Source organism: Bactrocera oleae, chromosome 2, assembly GCF_042242935.1.
Source record: "Bactrocera oleae isolate idBacOlea1 chromosome 2, idBacOlea1, whole genome shotgun sequence".
Classification (NCBI taxonomy): Eukaryota; Metazoa; Arthropoda; class Insecta; order Diptera; family Tephritidae; genus Bactrocera; species Bactrocera oleae.
The window spans coordinates 90047519-90062882 of NC_091536.1; the positions used below are offsets into that span (position 1 = coordinate 90047519).

Genomic DNA, 15364 nt, shown 5'->3' on the forward strand with positions numbered 1-15364 from the left:
ATTACCAAATTATTGGTGATTTCTTTTCTAAGTTATTATTTTTTCACAAATTTTCGCTTATTGTGTACCTCTATAGAGCCCGCTTACAGTTCAATAATAAATGCAATGCCAACAAAAACAATAAACAATCATTATAAAGTACACAGCGAATGAGCAATTAAGCCTTATAAATGAATCATGCTTAAGCGGCTAAGCATTCAAGCCCGAAGTACATATGTAAAAAATGTAACTGTACACACGTTTACAAACATACATATGTTTTTTCAAATGCAATATAAATAACATTTTTTAGTACATACATACATATGTATTTATATACGTGCTCATAGCGCTTCCAAATACATATTCGTTGTGTCTTAGCTTATCAGTCGTGTCAACGGGGGCCACTAGTGACGCGCAGCAGCATCGACGTTGGCGCCAGCGCCAGCAATAAGTGATAGACACACACATACATATACAGTACATGCGTACTTTTGACCTCATAGAGAGAAAGGAATGGGGATGTTTTCAAATGATTTGCCAATAACAGCAGAGATCGGGCGACTAAAGCGCGCAGATAGTATATAATAAAATAATTATAAAATTACACACACACACAAATATCAAAAACTTATTAGCTGCTCTTTACCGCGCATTTAAATTTTATACCGTCTAACGGAAGTTTTGCGCTTTGTGCATTGACGAAATTGCAAATTATTCTGTTGTTTTCACGCCGCTTTGTGAAGGTGAAAAGGCAAAAACAGCAATAACAACCACTGGCCAGCCATTTAATTAGCATGCACTTATAGTTTTGTATGATTGTGCAAAATAGAAATAATTTGCATGATTACAACAAGCAGCGCAGTGGAATTATTGCCATTTGCCAAAGTGCCAAAGCCGTGCTACACGGCGTATGAGCAACTGCTCTTGCATGCCTGTTGGCAACTGCACTGTCGCTAGTTGGCGCTGGTGTTGTTGTAGCTGTTGTTGGTGGTGGTGGTGGCGTTGGAATTTGGCGTGCATGCAGCACGTGCTCGTTGCAGTAAACACGCTACACTCCGCAACAACAACATATATGTACATACATACATAAATGTGAGCGCAGTTCGTAATGCGAACAACTAGTGAAAAGCGAGAAACAAATTAAAATCAAGTACTTGTAATTTTGAATTACATTATTGACATCATTTGCATGCGCCGGGACGCAGTTGAAGCTGAAATTGCTGCTGCCATTTGGCTTTGCTGTTGTTGCTGTGTTTGTGCGCGTTTTATGTGCTTTTAATTGACAGCTACTGTTCACAATTTATTTGTCGTTATGCATATTTATATATATATATATACTTGTATACATATATATGTATGTATGTTAAATTTGTGTGAGTGTATGTATGTATTGTATCGCTCGCCAAACCACCAAGCTCGGTTGCCTATGTCAAAGTTATTGTTTTGTGCACCAACCTATCACCGACAGATTTTTATTATTTCATAGCTGTAAATTTATAGAAACGCTCATATACATAAGCATGTTATACAATTATATTTATTTGTTGATGCAGTGCGTTGATGAGGAAATAAATATTCATTTAAAACGCATGCAAATATGTGTAACTAAATAAAGGCCTAAGTACATACATACATACACTCATACATTATATGTATAGATAAATGCGCAAGCATATATACATACATACATATATACAAGCTTATACACATGCACACGATTGAACGCGTGACAAAAGCTGTGATTTTCACAAAAAGCTTGCTAAACAAGTTCGCTAAATTGCTCAGACTTGCTTTTGCCTGATATCGGTTATCATTTTTATCCTCAGTTATGCAAATATTTGTTTGTGCAATTTGCATTCAGCGCACGTAATGCTTGTCATATATGCGCATCTGTGTGTTTTTGAATGTTAAAAACTTGCATAAATAAATACTGGCTTATTCAGCTGGGAGCGAGTGGCAGATATGCCTAACAGAAAGTCATTTGACAGAAGTGTCGTACACACATACATACACATATTACATATATGAGTAAATAAAAAAAATTTAAAAATATCGGTAACAAATACTCGGCATAAATTTTTAATAAATACACTAATAATGCAAATGAAAAATAGATTTTAATAATTTACGAGTTTTTAGCTGTATGTGAATGTGAATATATATGGTATATATGTTTACTTATGTGCTTGTATATAAAGTTTTAATTGATTATTAAGCTCACCATAAACAGCTGGTGTGGAGCAGCTTCTCATCAATGGCGAACGATTGCCGGTTTGCGGCATCGTTGAGGACCAATCCCCGTTGCAGTCTTCTGATGGCATTACCTCAGGTGCCGAAGCTGTGCCGTGTGTATCGCAAATTGTCGATCGTTTACAATCTGAAGAGTGAAAACAGAAATATAAGCAGATTTGTATTAACAAAAGTAAAAAAAATATATTACGTATAGAATTATGAGAATTTTAGAAAATCAGAAGCTGAATAAACAATCAAAAAAAAAAGTTTAAAAAAAACAACAATTATGGTATATAAGAAAAAAAATTTAATTAGTAACCAAAACATGAAACGAGAGTGGAGCTTTCTAATATATATTTTAGTGTCTAATAAAAAATATTCTTTTTAAGCTATTTTTCGAAAAATACTAATATGACTCAAATATGAGTACTGGCTTTACTCTCATGGACAACTATAATTCTTCAAAAAAAAAATTGGTTTATGTTGCAGGAAGACAGTATTTAGATTAGACATTTTCTACCCATTTTTTTACTTGTTATTTGTTTTTACATAAAATTTATTTTCGAAGAAAACAAAATATGGCTTTTGTTTCGATCATAAAAAATATATGCAATTTGAAATTGCTTAAAATTTGCTATTTTCAAAGAAAACTAAATTGTTTTAAAATAATCAAAAAACAAAAAAAAAAAACAACGAAATATTAAAAAAAAATTTAAAAAACAAAATGAATTATAAAGTAAGATAAAACAAAATTAAACAACAAAACGAAATAAAAAAAGTTTATTAAATTAAATTAAGTTATATACAATATAATCAAATAAAATTATATTAAATAAATTCAATTAAGTATAATGAAATATTTAAAAAACTTTTATATATATCTTTTCAATTAAATATTTATACAAAAATTTTTACTTAAAAAAAAATAATGGATTTGCTAAAAATTAATAAAGTATTAAATAAAATAAAACTTTTATGATAAAAATATACTTGTATAATTAACAAGACGCAATAGTTAATAAAAGAGCAATTTAAGGTATAAAGAAAAATAATTGATACTAAATATTATGGACAATATAAGAATCAGTTTAATAACGAACAAATGAATTGCACAAACAAAAGCACAAAGTGGGATAATGCCCTGTAGGAAAGTCGTAAATAATTTTTCAAAACAAATAATTTTTTATATTAAAAAATAAAAAAAAAAGTTTTTTATTTAAAAAAAAAGAGATTAAATTAAAAACAAAAATAAAGAAATAATAATTAAAAGCATATAGAGAAAATTGTTATTTCAGAAACATAAAAAAAGGAAAAAATATTAAATATACGAAATTTCTTTTGTTCTGTTTTTAAGATTTTTGGAAGTTGATTTTATTTTTTAGTTATTAAAAAATAATAAAATTCAAATTTAAACAGAAATAGGATAAATATGAAAAAAAGTTCGACGGTTTCGTAATGACGTCATATTGAGAGGAATGCGATATTAACGGAAATGAAAAATACATTGTTTGAATCAAATTTTGATAAATAATAATAAATAAAACATGATTCAAAAAGCTTAAAAATTCTCAATACATTAGCAATTATGGTTACTCTCTACCGGGTATTGTGCTATAAACTGAAGACAGCAAATTGAAACCATATTTGCGTAGATTGGCACACATTTGGTGGTTTGTCGGTTTGTACCTTACAAAAGCGAATATTTGAATGAATTGAACCAATCTCGAAATGTTGTACACGGTACAACAACTGACTGTGTATAGTCAGTCAGTCATATGCACTTAATCGTACGAACTTTTCGCTATGCAAGAGTAGAGAAATATATGTAGATATATATAGAAAATTTTAACACGCAACTCGCATTTAACAAAAGTCAAGTCAATAACAGAACTAAAATCGAATTCGTACGCGATTCGATTCGATGTGACGGCATGACGTCAACTTGTTCCGTTTGCTTTTTTTCGATTTTGTTTTTATGCGCGTTTTTACTGCTGCTGAAGCTGAATTTTTACCAGCTACGGTATATATTTGTACTTATACTTAGCAATTTTATTGAAATTTATATTTTTATTGACAGACGCAGTTTTGTGGGCATTTTATGGAATTTTTGAGTGACTAGATTTGTTACATGAATTGAAAAGCGAAATTAAATATTTAATAGAATATAAAAAAGTTGAAATAATTATGATATTAAAGCAGGTGTAAACATATGTATGTATATATAGAGTTTAGTTGAAAAATGTCTATATGTATTATAATTATTCAGCTGTGCACATACCTATGTGCACTTTTGCTTTAAAATAAAGCAGCAACGTGCGCATTATTAATTTTTGTTGACTTGACGCCTTGGCATAGGCTGTGTGTAGTTTGTCAAAGCAGAGCTAATGAATTGTGTATGATTTAGACAGCTTCAATATGTGCTAATAATTGACAAATTGAGCAGATTTTATTGCAGAAAAAATTTTGTTTTTGTAATTTTTCAGCATCAAGAATGCAGCATAATGTTAAATGCCTTAAAAATATTTTTTTCTTTTAATAGTATACATAATACAAGCGATTTTTTTTATAAAATTATATAAAATACAAATACTTTTTTCATAAAATAATATTAAATATTGTTTTTTGCCTTTTACTTATAGCAATATCGATTAAAATAATTTTTGAGTGAAAATTTTTTTGTTTAATTTCTTGTGGTTTAAAAAAAATTTATTTTAATGCACTCTCAAAGTTTCTTTAAATTTTTTCTATTTTGATTTCAGAATTGTTATTATTTTTTTTATTTTATTTTTTTGTGTAATTTTGAACAAATATTTTCAGTTTTTTATATTTTTTCTTTAATTTTTTTTATTGCATTTTAGTTTTTGTTTAAAGTTTAAAATTTTATTTTTTATAAGTTTTTTGTCTTTGCTTTAGTGTTATTATTTAACTTTTACTTTGAAAATTTTCACACAAACTTTTTTTTTAATTCGATGTACAGCACTATGTTTGCCTTCTAAAACCAAGCAGCTACAATGTTTACAACAAAATGTTACAAATCGTGTATTTCTCTTTGACTTTGATTTTGTGACTCAGTAATATTATATTTATTATATCAATGAAATCCACTACAAAATAATCTTATCAAAACTATATCAATTCGTTAATAACTGTATACACAATATTTATTTAGCAGTCGTAACGGTCTGAAGTGTTTTGTGGTTTTGGCAACAAACTGACTAATGGCGGAAAACTGGTGACTGTATTTGTGATTGTGAATTTCAAACAGTACAGTACCACAAAAGTCGCTAAGTGTGTGATGGGCGAAAAACTTTATTATACATAATATACTGTACATATGTACATATACATATATATGAAATCAGAAAACATTGATCTTTGTTATCAACTGTAGTTACTACTTTTTTCTGGAACACTGCGTATTTGAACAGCGCATTATGGATTAGTAAAAACATTCGAAAAAAATTATAAAAAGATTTTTAATAATTAATGAATTTTAATTTTTAACAAGTAAGCATTATAGACAAATATGTACTTTTTATTATATATAAAATAATACTTTTTTTTTTTTACCAAAATATGAAAATTCACACAAGTAAATTTCAAATATTTTTTTTTTTTTTTTGTAAGTTTTCCGCTGTTTTGATACTCACATAATATTTTTATTATTAAAATATTCTTTTCATAAATTTGCGCAACAAAATTCCATTCAAACATATTGAATTTCTGTCGAAATAATGTCTCAAAAACTGCTGGATACTTAAAAAATACATTTTAGGCCTTTAAGACCCACGCTAAAAAATTATTTCCACACAAACTTTTTGAAAACGCTCGACGCTCACTTCAAACCTAATGAACAAAACCAAAGCCCTGAACTGCGCGCGAACTGCTTCAAAAACGGATAAAACAAACTATGCAAGCCGGCAGAAATTCAAGTCGCTTGACGCGTCCGCGGCTGCGACAATGCAAGCGGGTCATTTTTAATTCATGAATTTCAAATTTCAATTCATGAATTTTGTAAAATGTGCGATTCCATGTGTCGTCTATGCATACGGCGGTACCAAAATACAACAACACTACAACACAACAACAATATGTCACACATTATTGGAGCATGTATGATGTGTATTAACTTCCTCTAGGTCGAGTGAACAACAATTGTTGATTAGAAATTATGCTTATCAGCGAGAATTGAGCCACGCTGAATGAAGCACACACACACAAACATATACATATGTATATAATGTATTAGTACAACTGGATTTAAGCGCGAATTGAATAAAAGTTCTAGTAAATAGTGCGAGGCATATGAAAGGGGGAACAGTTTATGGTAGTTGTAAATACAGCAAGTTTAATGTAACTTTTTATCTGTCGCTTAAGGGCTGCTTATCGGCAGCTAAAGTGACAAAGTGCGTACACTTATGCCCGCATGTGCGAGCTCAATAAATATTTATGTTGGAAATGTGTTAAATAGTTTTTGTGTTATCTGTGTGCTTACGGTACAAATATTTGTGCGTAAATATGTAGAATTTTATTTTATATGGTTAAATAACCGAAGTTTAACATTTTCAACGATCAGTGAGGTTAGATAACGCATGAAACGATAAGAGAATGACAGCTGATGAGCACGTAATTATAAGATAGTCTATTTTACAAATTTAGCGAGTTGAATTAAAATATTTATAAAATTACTCATTGAAGTGTCTGCAAGACAACTAAAAGTAAAAATTAATTCAAATTATATAGTATAAAAAAAGAAAAAATACTTCTAAGCCGCAAGTTTTGCAATTTGTATGAGAGAAACAACCTTAAATTTAGTCCAACCCGATTCGATCAAGATTGGAGAGTGGCGAATCGAACAAAAAACTGGTATAAACCAAGTAAGCTGGTATGTTCATAAGCTTATTTCGATGTCCCAAACTTTCTAGACTAGCGAATTGAGCAAACAACTGGTATAAATTAGATAGGCAGGTATAATAAAACAGATGTAGCATAGCAAGTAATTATACCACTTTAATAAAGTATCCACATAATCGCTTGTATTGAATTCAACTTGCTAGCTTTTTGTCTTGTTCGAAGGTTATTTATGGAGCAGAGAATAAAGTTCTAGATCAAATATAAACAAATGCAAAGCAAAAACAACGCAAAAAGAATTTAAAACTCACATCTTAAAAATTTAGTTGTTGTAGTATGTTGATGTAGTTGTTAAGAAACTCTGATCTGGTTTGCCTTTCTCTTCCTTGTACTTTTTATTATCGATAAATAAAAACAGTACTAATTTTCTTGTTTGCTGCCTAACCGGAGGAGTTATAGTATTGTAACAGTATAATCGGTTTTATGACAATTACATATGTATCGCTTAAAATAAAATGATTTTCTGTATCTTTGTACACTTGATATGCCTAATTGCTGCGGAAAAGTCAAAATTTCATTCTCATAACCGCATAAAGTATAGAGTTATAAGGCCAAATCCTTTTCAAGAACAGTTTTTTGTATGGAAAGTAATCTAAATCGATTTCGACAAAATTAGATATAGTGAAAATGCATAAAAAATTTCAGAAGGATATCGTTAAAGTTATCGAAATAATTGCGTTCATATATGTATGTATATGGGCTGTTATGTCAAAAAAGACATATCTGCAGTTTTGTAAGTTTTGAAAATTCTCGTAAATACAGAGAATTTTATGTACATGTAAATATGGATGTACTTGTTGTTGTGTTCTTTGTGCATTCTACGAAGCGCAATTCAAAACCCCACAGTCAGGAAATATGCTGATAGAGTGTGACATATCAGCTTTTTTCGCGGCTTCACTAGCTTTTAAAATGATAAAAAAATAAATAAACCAAAAGTAAAGAAAACAAAATACTTTGATAAAAATGTGTAGTACGAGTTCCAAGGCGAAGCATGAGAAAATAGTTGACGTTATCAGTTTTTTGGTTAATTAAATTTGACTTGACTTGATTTTATTTTTTCGAGTTTCGCTTGTAACAGCTACTTGGCCGTTAAATTCCAACACAAACACCAACAAAATTGACCGTAAATATTTTATGCGATTTCTTGTTTTTTTCGTTTTTTATTGTGCCTTTTTGGCTGACGTCAAAGGAAGCAGGAAACGTGTTTTGACAGCTACTGTGCGGCGCGATTTTCCTTACACATAGTATGCTTGTAAATGTAATTCGATTTAGAGCTCACTTTTGCCGCGTTGGCAGTTGGACGGGCAAAGAACGCAGCGTAAATAATAAAAAATAAAAAAAAAAACAGCGAGAAAATAAGTTTTAAATAAAAATTAAATGCAAGCAGACACTTGGCCCGCATAAGATATGCATGCATATGTACATATGTATATAACATACAAACATACAAATAAACATTTGTTTGTATGTATGCATGTATGAACTGCAATTCAGGAATGATAATAACACAAGCGGGCTGCTGAAAAGAATGCTTCGACTGAAAATCAAATAAAGCGAGGCAGTGCAGACACCACAAATATGTACATACATATGTATGTACAATATGTATGATAACAAAAACAACAACTGCCTAAACAACTATCGACACACACGCACATTCATTCAACTAATAAATAAGCAACAAGCGGAGCTTAAAGCAGCAACAACAATAGCAATATACAACGCTATCAAGCCAAGTAACGTCACCTCTGCGCAACAGTCAGCAACAACAACAGCTAGCAACGGTGTGTAGACAAACAAAAGAGAATAGAAAAAACGCGACCAGCAACCGGAGTTTCAACAACAACAAAAATAACAAAAACAACAAACTGTTGCTATCGTTATAGCAAAAACTCGAACTCGTACTCGAAAGGTCGTTTCAAAACGGGTTCAAAACAGTGTTGCCAACTAGCAAAATACAACAAAACCAACAAAACAGCAAGTAAGTATGTGCCACCAACACAAGTCGCACGTTTTCTGCTGAGCCCTCGTCTGCAGCGTTGAGTACAAACGTAGCTTGAGTCTTGTATTTGCTTGTTATTGTTGTTGCTGTTGTTTGGTTTGTTCTTATTTTTGCAGTTACTGGTTTAGTTTGCTGCTTTACTTGGTCGTCAACAGTTGGAGTTTCACATTGCTGTTAATTTGTTTTTTTTTTTATGTGTATTATTTTCCTCTTTTTCTTCTTCTTGTTCGTTTGATGCTTCTTACTTGCTTTCGTTCGTTTGAAACGCTTCGCTAAACTGTGACTCACATTGCAACGATACCCCAACAATATTGGCACTTTCAGGCGAATATATGTACATACAAACATACTTATGTATGTGTGTGCATGTAAATTTGTATGAGTTTGGCTGTGCGCCTGTTGTTTGAAGTTGTTGATGTGAGGAGTTATTTTCATTTTTGTTGCCGTAAATTGAAGATGTGCGTGTGTTGTTGCTGTTTGTTGCAAGCAAATATTTCTGTTAGTTTCGTTTAAATGTATATAAATTCCACATTGTTGTTATATTTGTTTTTTGTTTCTTTGTAACAATGCACACATCCATACACATGTACATATGTATGCATGCGCTTATGTTTGCAAAAAGGCGCGAAAGCCGCAACGCGACTTTGAAAATGGGGGATTTATTGTTATGGTATTAAATTGCTAGGGATATTTCGCACTCGTGCATTTATTAGGAAGTCGAAGAGCAGCTGAATTGAGCAGGAAATGAGTGGCAAACGCACACATACAACATATTTATGAGTTTGCTTATACAATACCATAAAATGATGATACATAAATATTTGGATAAAAAATTAATTTCAGTGTGCTTAATATTAACAAAAAAAATTATACTTTGTTTGAATAAATTTTTTAGAAAGCAAACATATTTTTAAAAATTGGGAAAAAAAAAAGTTGAAGAAAAAAAATTAATTTTGAAAAATGTTTAGAAAAACAAAATATAAAAAATAAATGTATTAAATAAAAAAATTTAAAAATAAATGTATTAAATAAAAATCTTAAAAATTAGAGATAGTTTAGGAAACAAATTGAAGTTTTGAAGAATTAATATTGTAAATATTAAAACAAAAAAATAATGAAAAATTTTTAGAAAACACATTTCTTAAATAAAAAGTTTTCAAAACTAATAAAAAAAATGGAAAAAGTTAGAAAGAATTAGAAAAATATTTTTGTGAAAACCTTTTTAGAAAATAATTAAAAAAGAAATAGAAGCAAATATTTTTTATTTTTTATTTTTAGAAAAAACATTTATGAACTACAAAATTGTAAAAAATAAAAAAAAAATTATTTAGATATTTTTGTTTTTAATTTTAAATAGAATACTTATAACACTGAGTTGAAGGCTCACCGGAGAAAAAATAATTTGCAAAAAATTAGAAAGTTCTGTTGTTATTTAAACGGTTTCTAGCAATTAAAACTACTTGTCTCAAAAATCATGCTTTAAATATTTTTACTTAAAAAAAAAAACTAACAACGCTGTGGTAAAATTTCGCGAAAAATTATGAGGGACAGCAACAAATTAATAATAAACTCTTAGAGGCTCACGCCACCTGCGTTACATATTACTACTGTGTGTTTGTAAATACGTATTTATGTATGTAGAATATATTCCAGCATAGAATTCATCAGAATCGTATGATGCATTATAAAATGAAGTTCTGAGAAGAAGTTGAGTAAGCGATTAGATCATAAATAATGAAATAAAAATGTATGAGTATGGATATAAATAGTTTTCTGAATGCAAAATGTGTAAGTATTCAGATATGTATACTATGTGCGGGTTTGGAAATTAAATGTTAACGGAAATTGATTAAATTGTGTTGTAATTGATTGTTTTAATATTATCAAATATATATAATTTTAATATATTTTTGTAAACTAATCCAGCAAATGAAAATTGATAAATAAAAAATTTAATTAAAGTGAGGTTTACTTTACACAAAACGATTATAATTAATAATAAAAGAAAATAAAATCTGTATATACATATGTATGTATATAGTTGGTTGTAGTCCGCATGTAAAAATTAGTTAATAGGAATCTTAGATAAAAAAATTTTTGATTTTTCTTTCTTATAATATTCCAATTGTTTTTTTTTTGTGACACAATGTTGCTATGGCATGACAAATTACAACCTCCGCTTCAGTTGAAAACGCTTACAAATATCTTTTAACTTGTTTACTTAATTTTAAGCAGATATGATTTCACTTTCAGCTGATTTCCCCATTTGGGGATTCCCCTTACCACATACTTATATTACAAATTAATTGATTTATTACGAAAAATCGTGTGTTATTCTGTTGCAGAATGATTCATGTACATATGTAGATATATGAATATTTTAAGCTTCAACTGATGTAATACGAGTAGGTATGAAAAATATTCGTAAATTGGGAAAAATTTATTAGATTCGGGGATTTACAATAAGTTCTGAGACGGTTATTAAATTATAACTAGTTTTTTCTGCCCAATTACATTTTTTTCTCCAAATTTACCAAATACTGTTTTTTGTCAAAAAAAAAAAAAAATTTCGAAAAAAATTTCAAAAACAAAAATCAGTTATGCTTTATGATATATTCTCTTACTATTATTTTTTCGAAAATTACATTGTTTTACAAAATTTTGTTGGCGAGATATTCAAATATTTCTTTTCTTAAAAAATCATTGCTAAAAAAAACTAAATACATAAATGTGGAACTAAAATTTGATAGCGTTCAATCTACGAAATATTACTCGGTGTATATTATTGAACGTATGTACATATCTAAATGGTATATTTATTATAATATTTGATATTTTTAGACAAATTCGGCGATTATACAAATTATTATTGCATATTTTTCGAAAATAAGTTATAAACAACGCAAAAAATTAAAAAAAAAAGTTAGTTTTAAAATTTCGCGCATTGAAAATCTTTTTACGCATACATTTAGGGGCTAACATTATTTATATACATATGTATGTGTTGCAGAGACTATCTGCGGCAAAAAGTGACACAAATTCCGAAAAAGGTCAAATCACAAAAATGTCAAGTAAAGTTAACAATAAGAAAAAAAAAAAGCACGAATTCGAAACGTGTGTTATATCAGATATTATTTTTAAAATGAGTTGAGATTCGCCCAAAGCTTCAAAAAATTTTATGAATGCTAAAAATGTTCGAAAGAGCAGCACAAAACAGATTTCAAAGTAAAATGGTTATAAAATTTAATATTATTTTGCATAAATATAGTAAGAAAGTGAAAAGATGAAACACAAGCCTAGTCACATGACGAAATATACGCACAATTTTAATAGGCTTACTGGACAGGTCTTGCCGATTGAACAACTGGTTGAGGCGCATAGTGGCGTGCTGGTGCTGGAACGCCATACATTTTTGTATAATTTATTATTATAATTTTTATATAAAATTTATGTTTGCGCCCAGCTATGCCGCGGTAATCACTAAAATAAGTATATTCGTGTTGTTGCTGTTGGTCAAAAAGCGAACGGCGGGCAAAACGAAGGGTGACCGGGTGATATGCGCTTAGAAAATGGCAACATCAACAAAATTACTAGACAAGCCATCAAACGGCAAAAGCGATGATGATGCCTTGGCTTCGTTTATTAATACACTTATGTATTTTATATACATATACAGATGTATATGGTATATGGCACAATCTGCATACATATGTATGTATGTATCTAAATTCTGCAGACTCACCATTTAAATTATGCGTTACCAAATCAACATTCATATGTATTTTTGCTTCTACGCTGATGAATCGTTAATACTTTGGCAAATTTCTAAATATATACACATATTTCCGCTATTATTAACACGGTTGAAGAGGAAAATAGCAGAATAAAATTTATAATTAAACTGACAAATGAATGCTGAAATGCCGAAAATGCGCAACGTGGGCGTCTATACGGCCGATGAGAAGGCGTCGATCTCGTCGCTTGGATGCCTAGGTGGCGAAAAATTTTCCAAGCAGCAAACAGCCCACAGTCGCCCTCGTGAAAAACGTCGTAAAAAAAAAACAATATTTGCCACACACATACACACATATATGTATATGTATGTCGACACTTATAATACTATACTTGGGTGCTGTGACTTTGGTGGGTGGTGGTAGCGGCTGTCACCCTCGGCCACTTCGAGGCACAGCACTAGCCAATGCACTTTAATAACTGTGTATTTTTGAAAATATATGGAAAATCACTCATACCATTAACAAATAAAAAGGTAAATGCAAAATGCACACACACGAACACACAATGAAGCGCGCGCGCACACACGTCACTGCACTATAGAAATAACTGTCTGTTTGTATGTTGTACCTACCATTTCTGCTGTTGATTCTGCTAAATCTCAGCACCAGCAGCGGTGATTCTCTCTTTACCCGCATTTTCATTTCACTTTTATGACTCACGCTCTTGCTGTCACGCTCGCACACACACTCGACTGCGGCACGACACACGTTAGTCGCTTCTGATTGCTGTTTGTGTGTGTTGTGCTTGTTGTTTTTGTTGTTATTATTGGCTGCTGCGACGCAAGCAACGACAGCACAGTGAATCACAAAATCAAATGTATGTGGCTGTGTAGAGAAGTTGTGAGCGCTCTGCCTCTCTCTTCCTATGCCGCGTTGTCTATACGTACTCGTACTTACGTATGTTTGCACGTAAATTAACACAGTTTTTTACTTTTTGCTTTGCCTGTGTTATCTGCTTGCTGCTGTTGATTTGTTCGATGTGTTTGTTGTTGTTTTTCCGTATAAGTTTTAAAAATTATTTATACGCTACTGTTGTTGTTCTTGCTATTATTATTGTTTTGCTGTAACTATGCAGTTGTTGGTGTTGTTATTGCTTTTGACGCCGCTGGGCTATTAGATAATTCATACATGTATGTATGTTTGTTATGTGCTTGATATAAGCGCACTTTGGGCGACGAATATGAAAACTGTTTAAGGTTCAAAAGTTTTGGCAAAGAAAAAACACGCTGCAAATTCGCGCTTATTTGTTACTGCCGCGTCATAAAAGTTCTGAGTTGGTGGGGTTAGCACAAATTCTAAAGCATTTGCTGTTGCTTTTAGACTCCAAGTACACGCTGTGTTAATTTCGAAAATCCGTAGTTTTCAGTTCTAATGTGTTTTTGAAATATTCTAAGGTTTGAAAATTTTTTTTACCTTGCACCGAAATTTTGTTAGCTTGAAACTTTGTTTTTTTTTCTCTCTCTCTCTCTCTTTCTCTTGGTTGACTCTCCGCAATTACACTTGCTGTGTCTTTCTTGGCCGAAATTCCAAGCTATTAACTTGGCTTGCTGGCGTTTAGATTAGTTATATACATACATATACTTATGTATGTATGCAAATATACTATTTATATAATATATTATTTTTTGTTTTGCTGGCTAGTAGTATACTGTATACACTATACTGCTTGAATGCAACAGGAGCTCGTCTATCTCCAGAGCTTGAAGTTAGACAATGAGTTCATCCCCACTTGCTTGCTCAAACACTTAGTTTACTTATAGCGTATGTTCTCTAATTAATTTGTTTAAAATTATTTTTTTTTTTACTGTACACGAAATGCGTGGTTGTTGGTTAGTAGCAGTCGGGGTTTGGTGTTGGTAGTTGTTTTTGTTGTGTAAAAGGCACTTGTTCGTTCCTTTTGCTCCGCATTTACATGTTATGTTAATTAGCTAAAATTCGTTGTAGTCGCGCTTACTTTTTGTCACATTTTCCTCTGACACTCGTTTTACCAATGTGTTTCTTTAGCTTATTTGATTTTTGTTTTAGTTAGCTAAGTATTTTTATTTTTTAGCTATTCTTGAATTTAAGTCGACACACTCGCACTTTTATGTAAATTGGGGAATTTGGTTTGCTTTTGCTTCTATTATATTTAACTTATGTTTGCTCTTTTAATTTTCCGTTTCTCTGTCGAAGCACAAATTGACTTCCGTCGTTTATTTTTGTTCCGACACACACGTCCGCTCGTTTGCGATCTTCGAATTCGTATGAAAGCAAACCAGAAATCGACTTGTCCATTTAATCATCAATCTAATAAAATGCATACACCGCGCGGCGGCTATTGTGAATGGTTGCGGCAGTCTGTGGTGGGTTAAGCAACTCACCATAATTTTAGTGCAATCCACCACTCAGTTCAGTGTACTCTCTAATAATTGCCGGCAGATGCCGCATAGCGGAAGTTTAATTA

The 15364-nt window shown here is 30.9% G+C and overlaps 1 protein-coding gene across 3 annotated transcripts in view; it reads right to left on the bottom strand.

The window, feature by feature from the left end:
* Positions 1 to 15176, bottom strand: part of puc (puckered) — a 48376-nt gene extending 33200 nt beyond the window's left edge. Inside the window, exons 1-2 of one of the 3 annotated variants that reach the window (XM_036356799.2) lie at positions 13494 to 15176; positions 2204 to 2359 (exon numbers count right to left, since the gene is read on the bottom strand). In XM_036356799.2, coding sequence (XP_036212692.2) covers positions 2204 to 2359; positions 13494 to 13563 — 226 coding nt within the window. In that variant the 5' untranslated portion in view covers positions 13564 to 15176. Of the gene's footprint in view, positions 1 to 2203; positions 2360 to 12869; positions 13155 to 13377; positions 13443 to 13493 lie in introns of those variants that run through there. The other 2 variants (XM_036356801.2, XM_036356800.2) reach the window with 2 other exon arrangements.
* Positions 15177 to 15364: the final 188 nt, after the last annotated feature.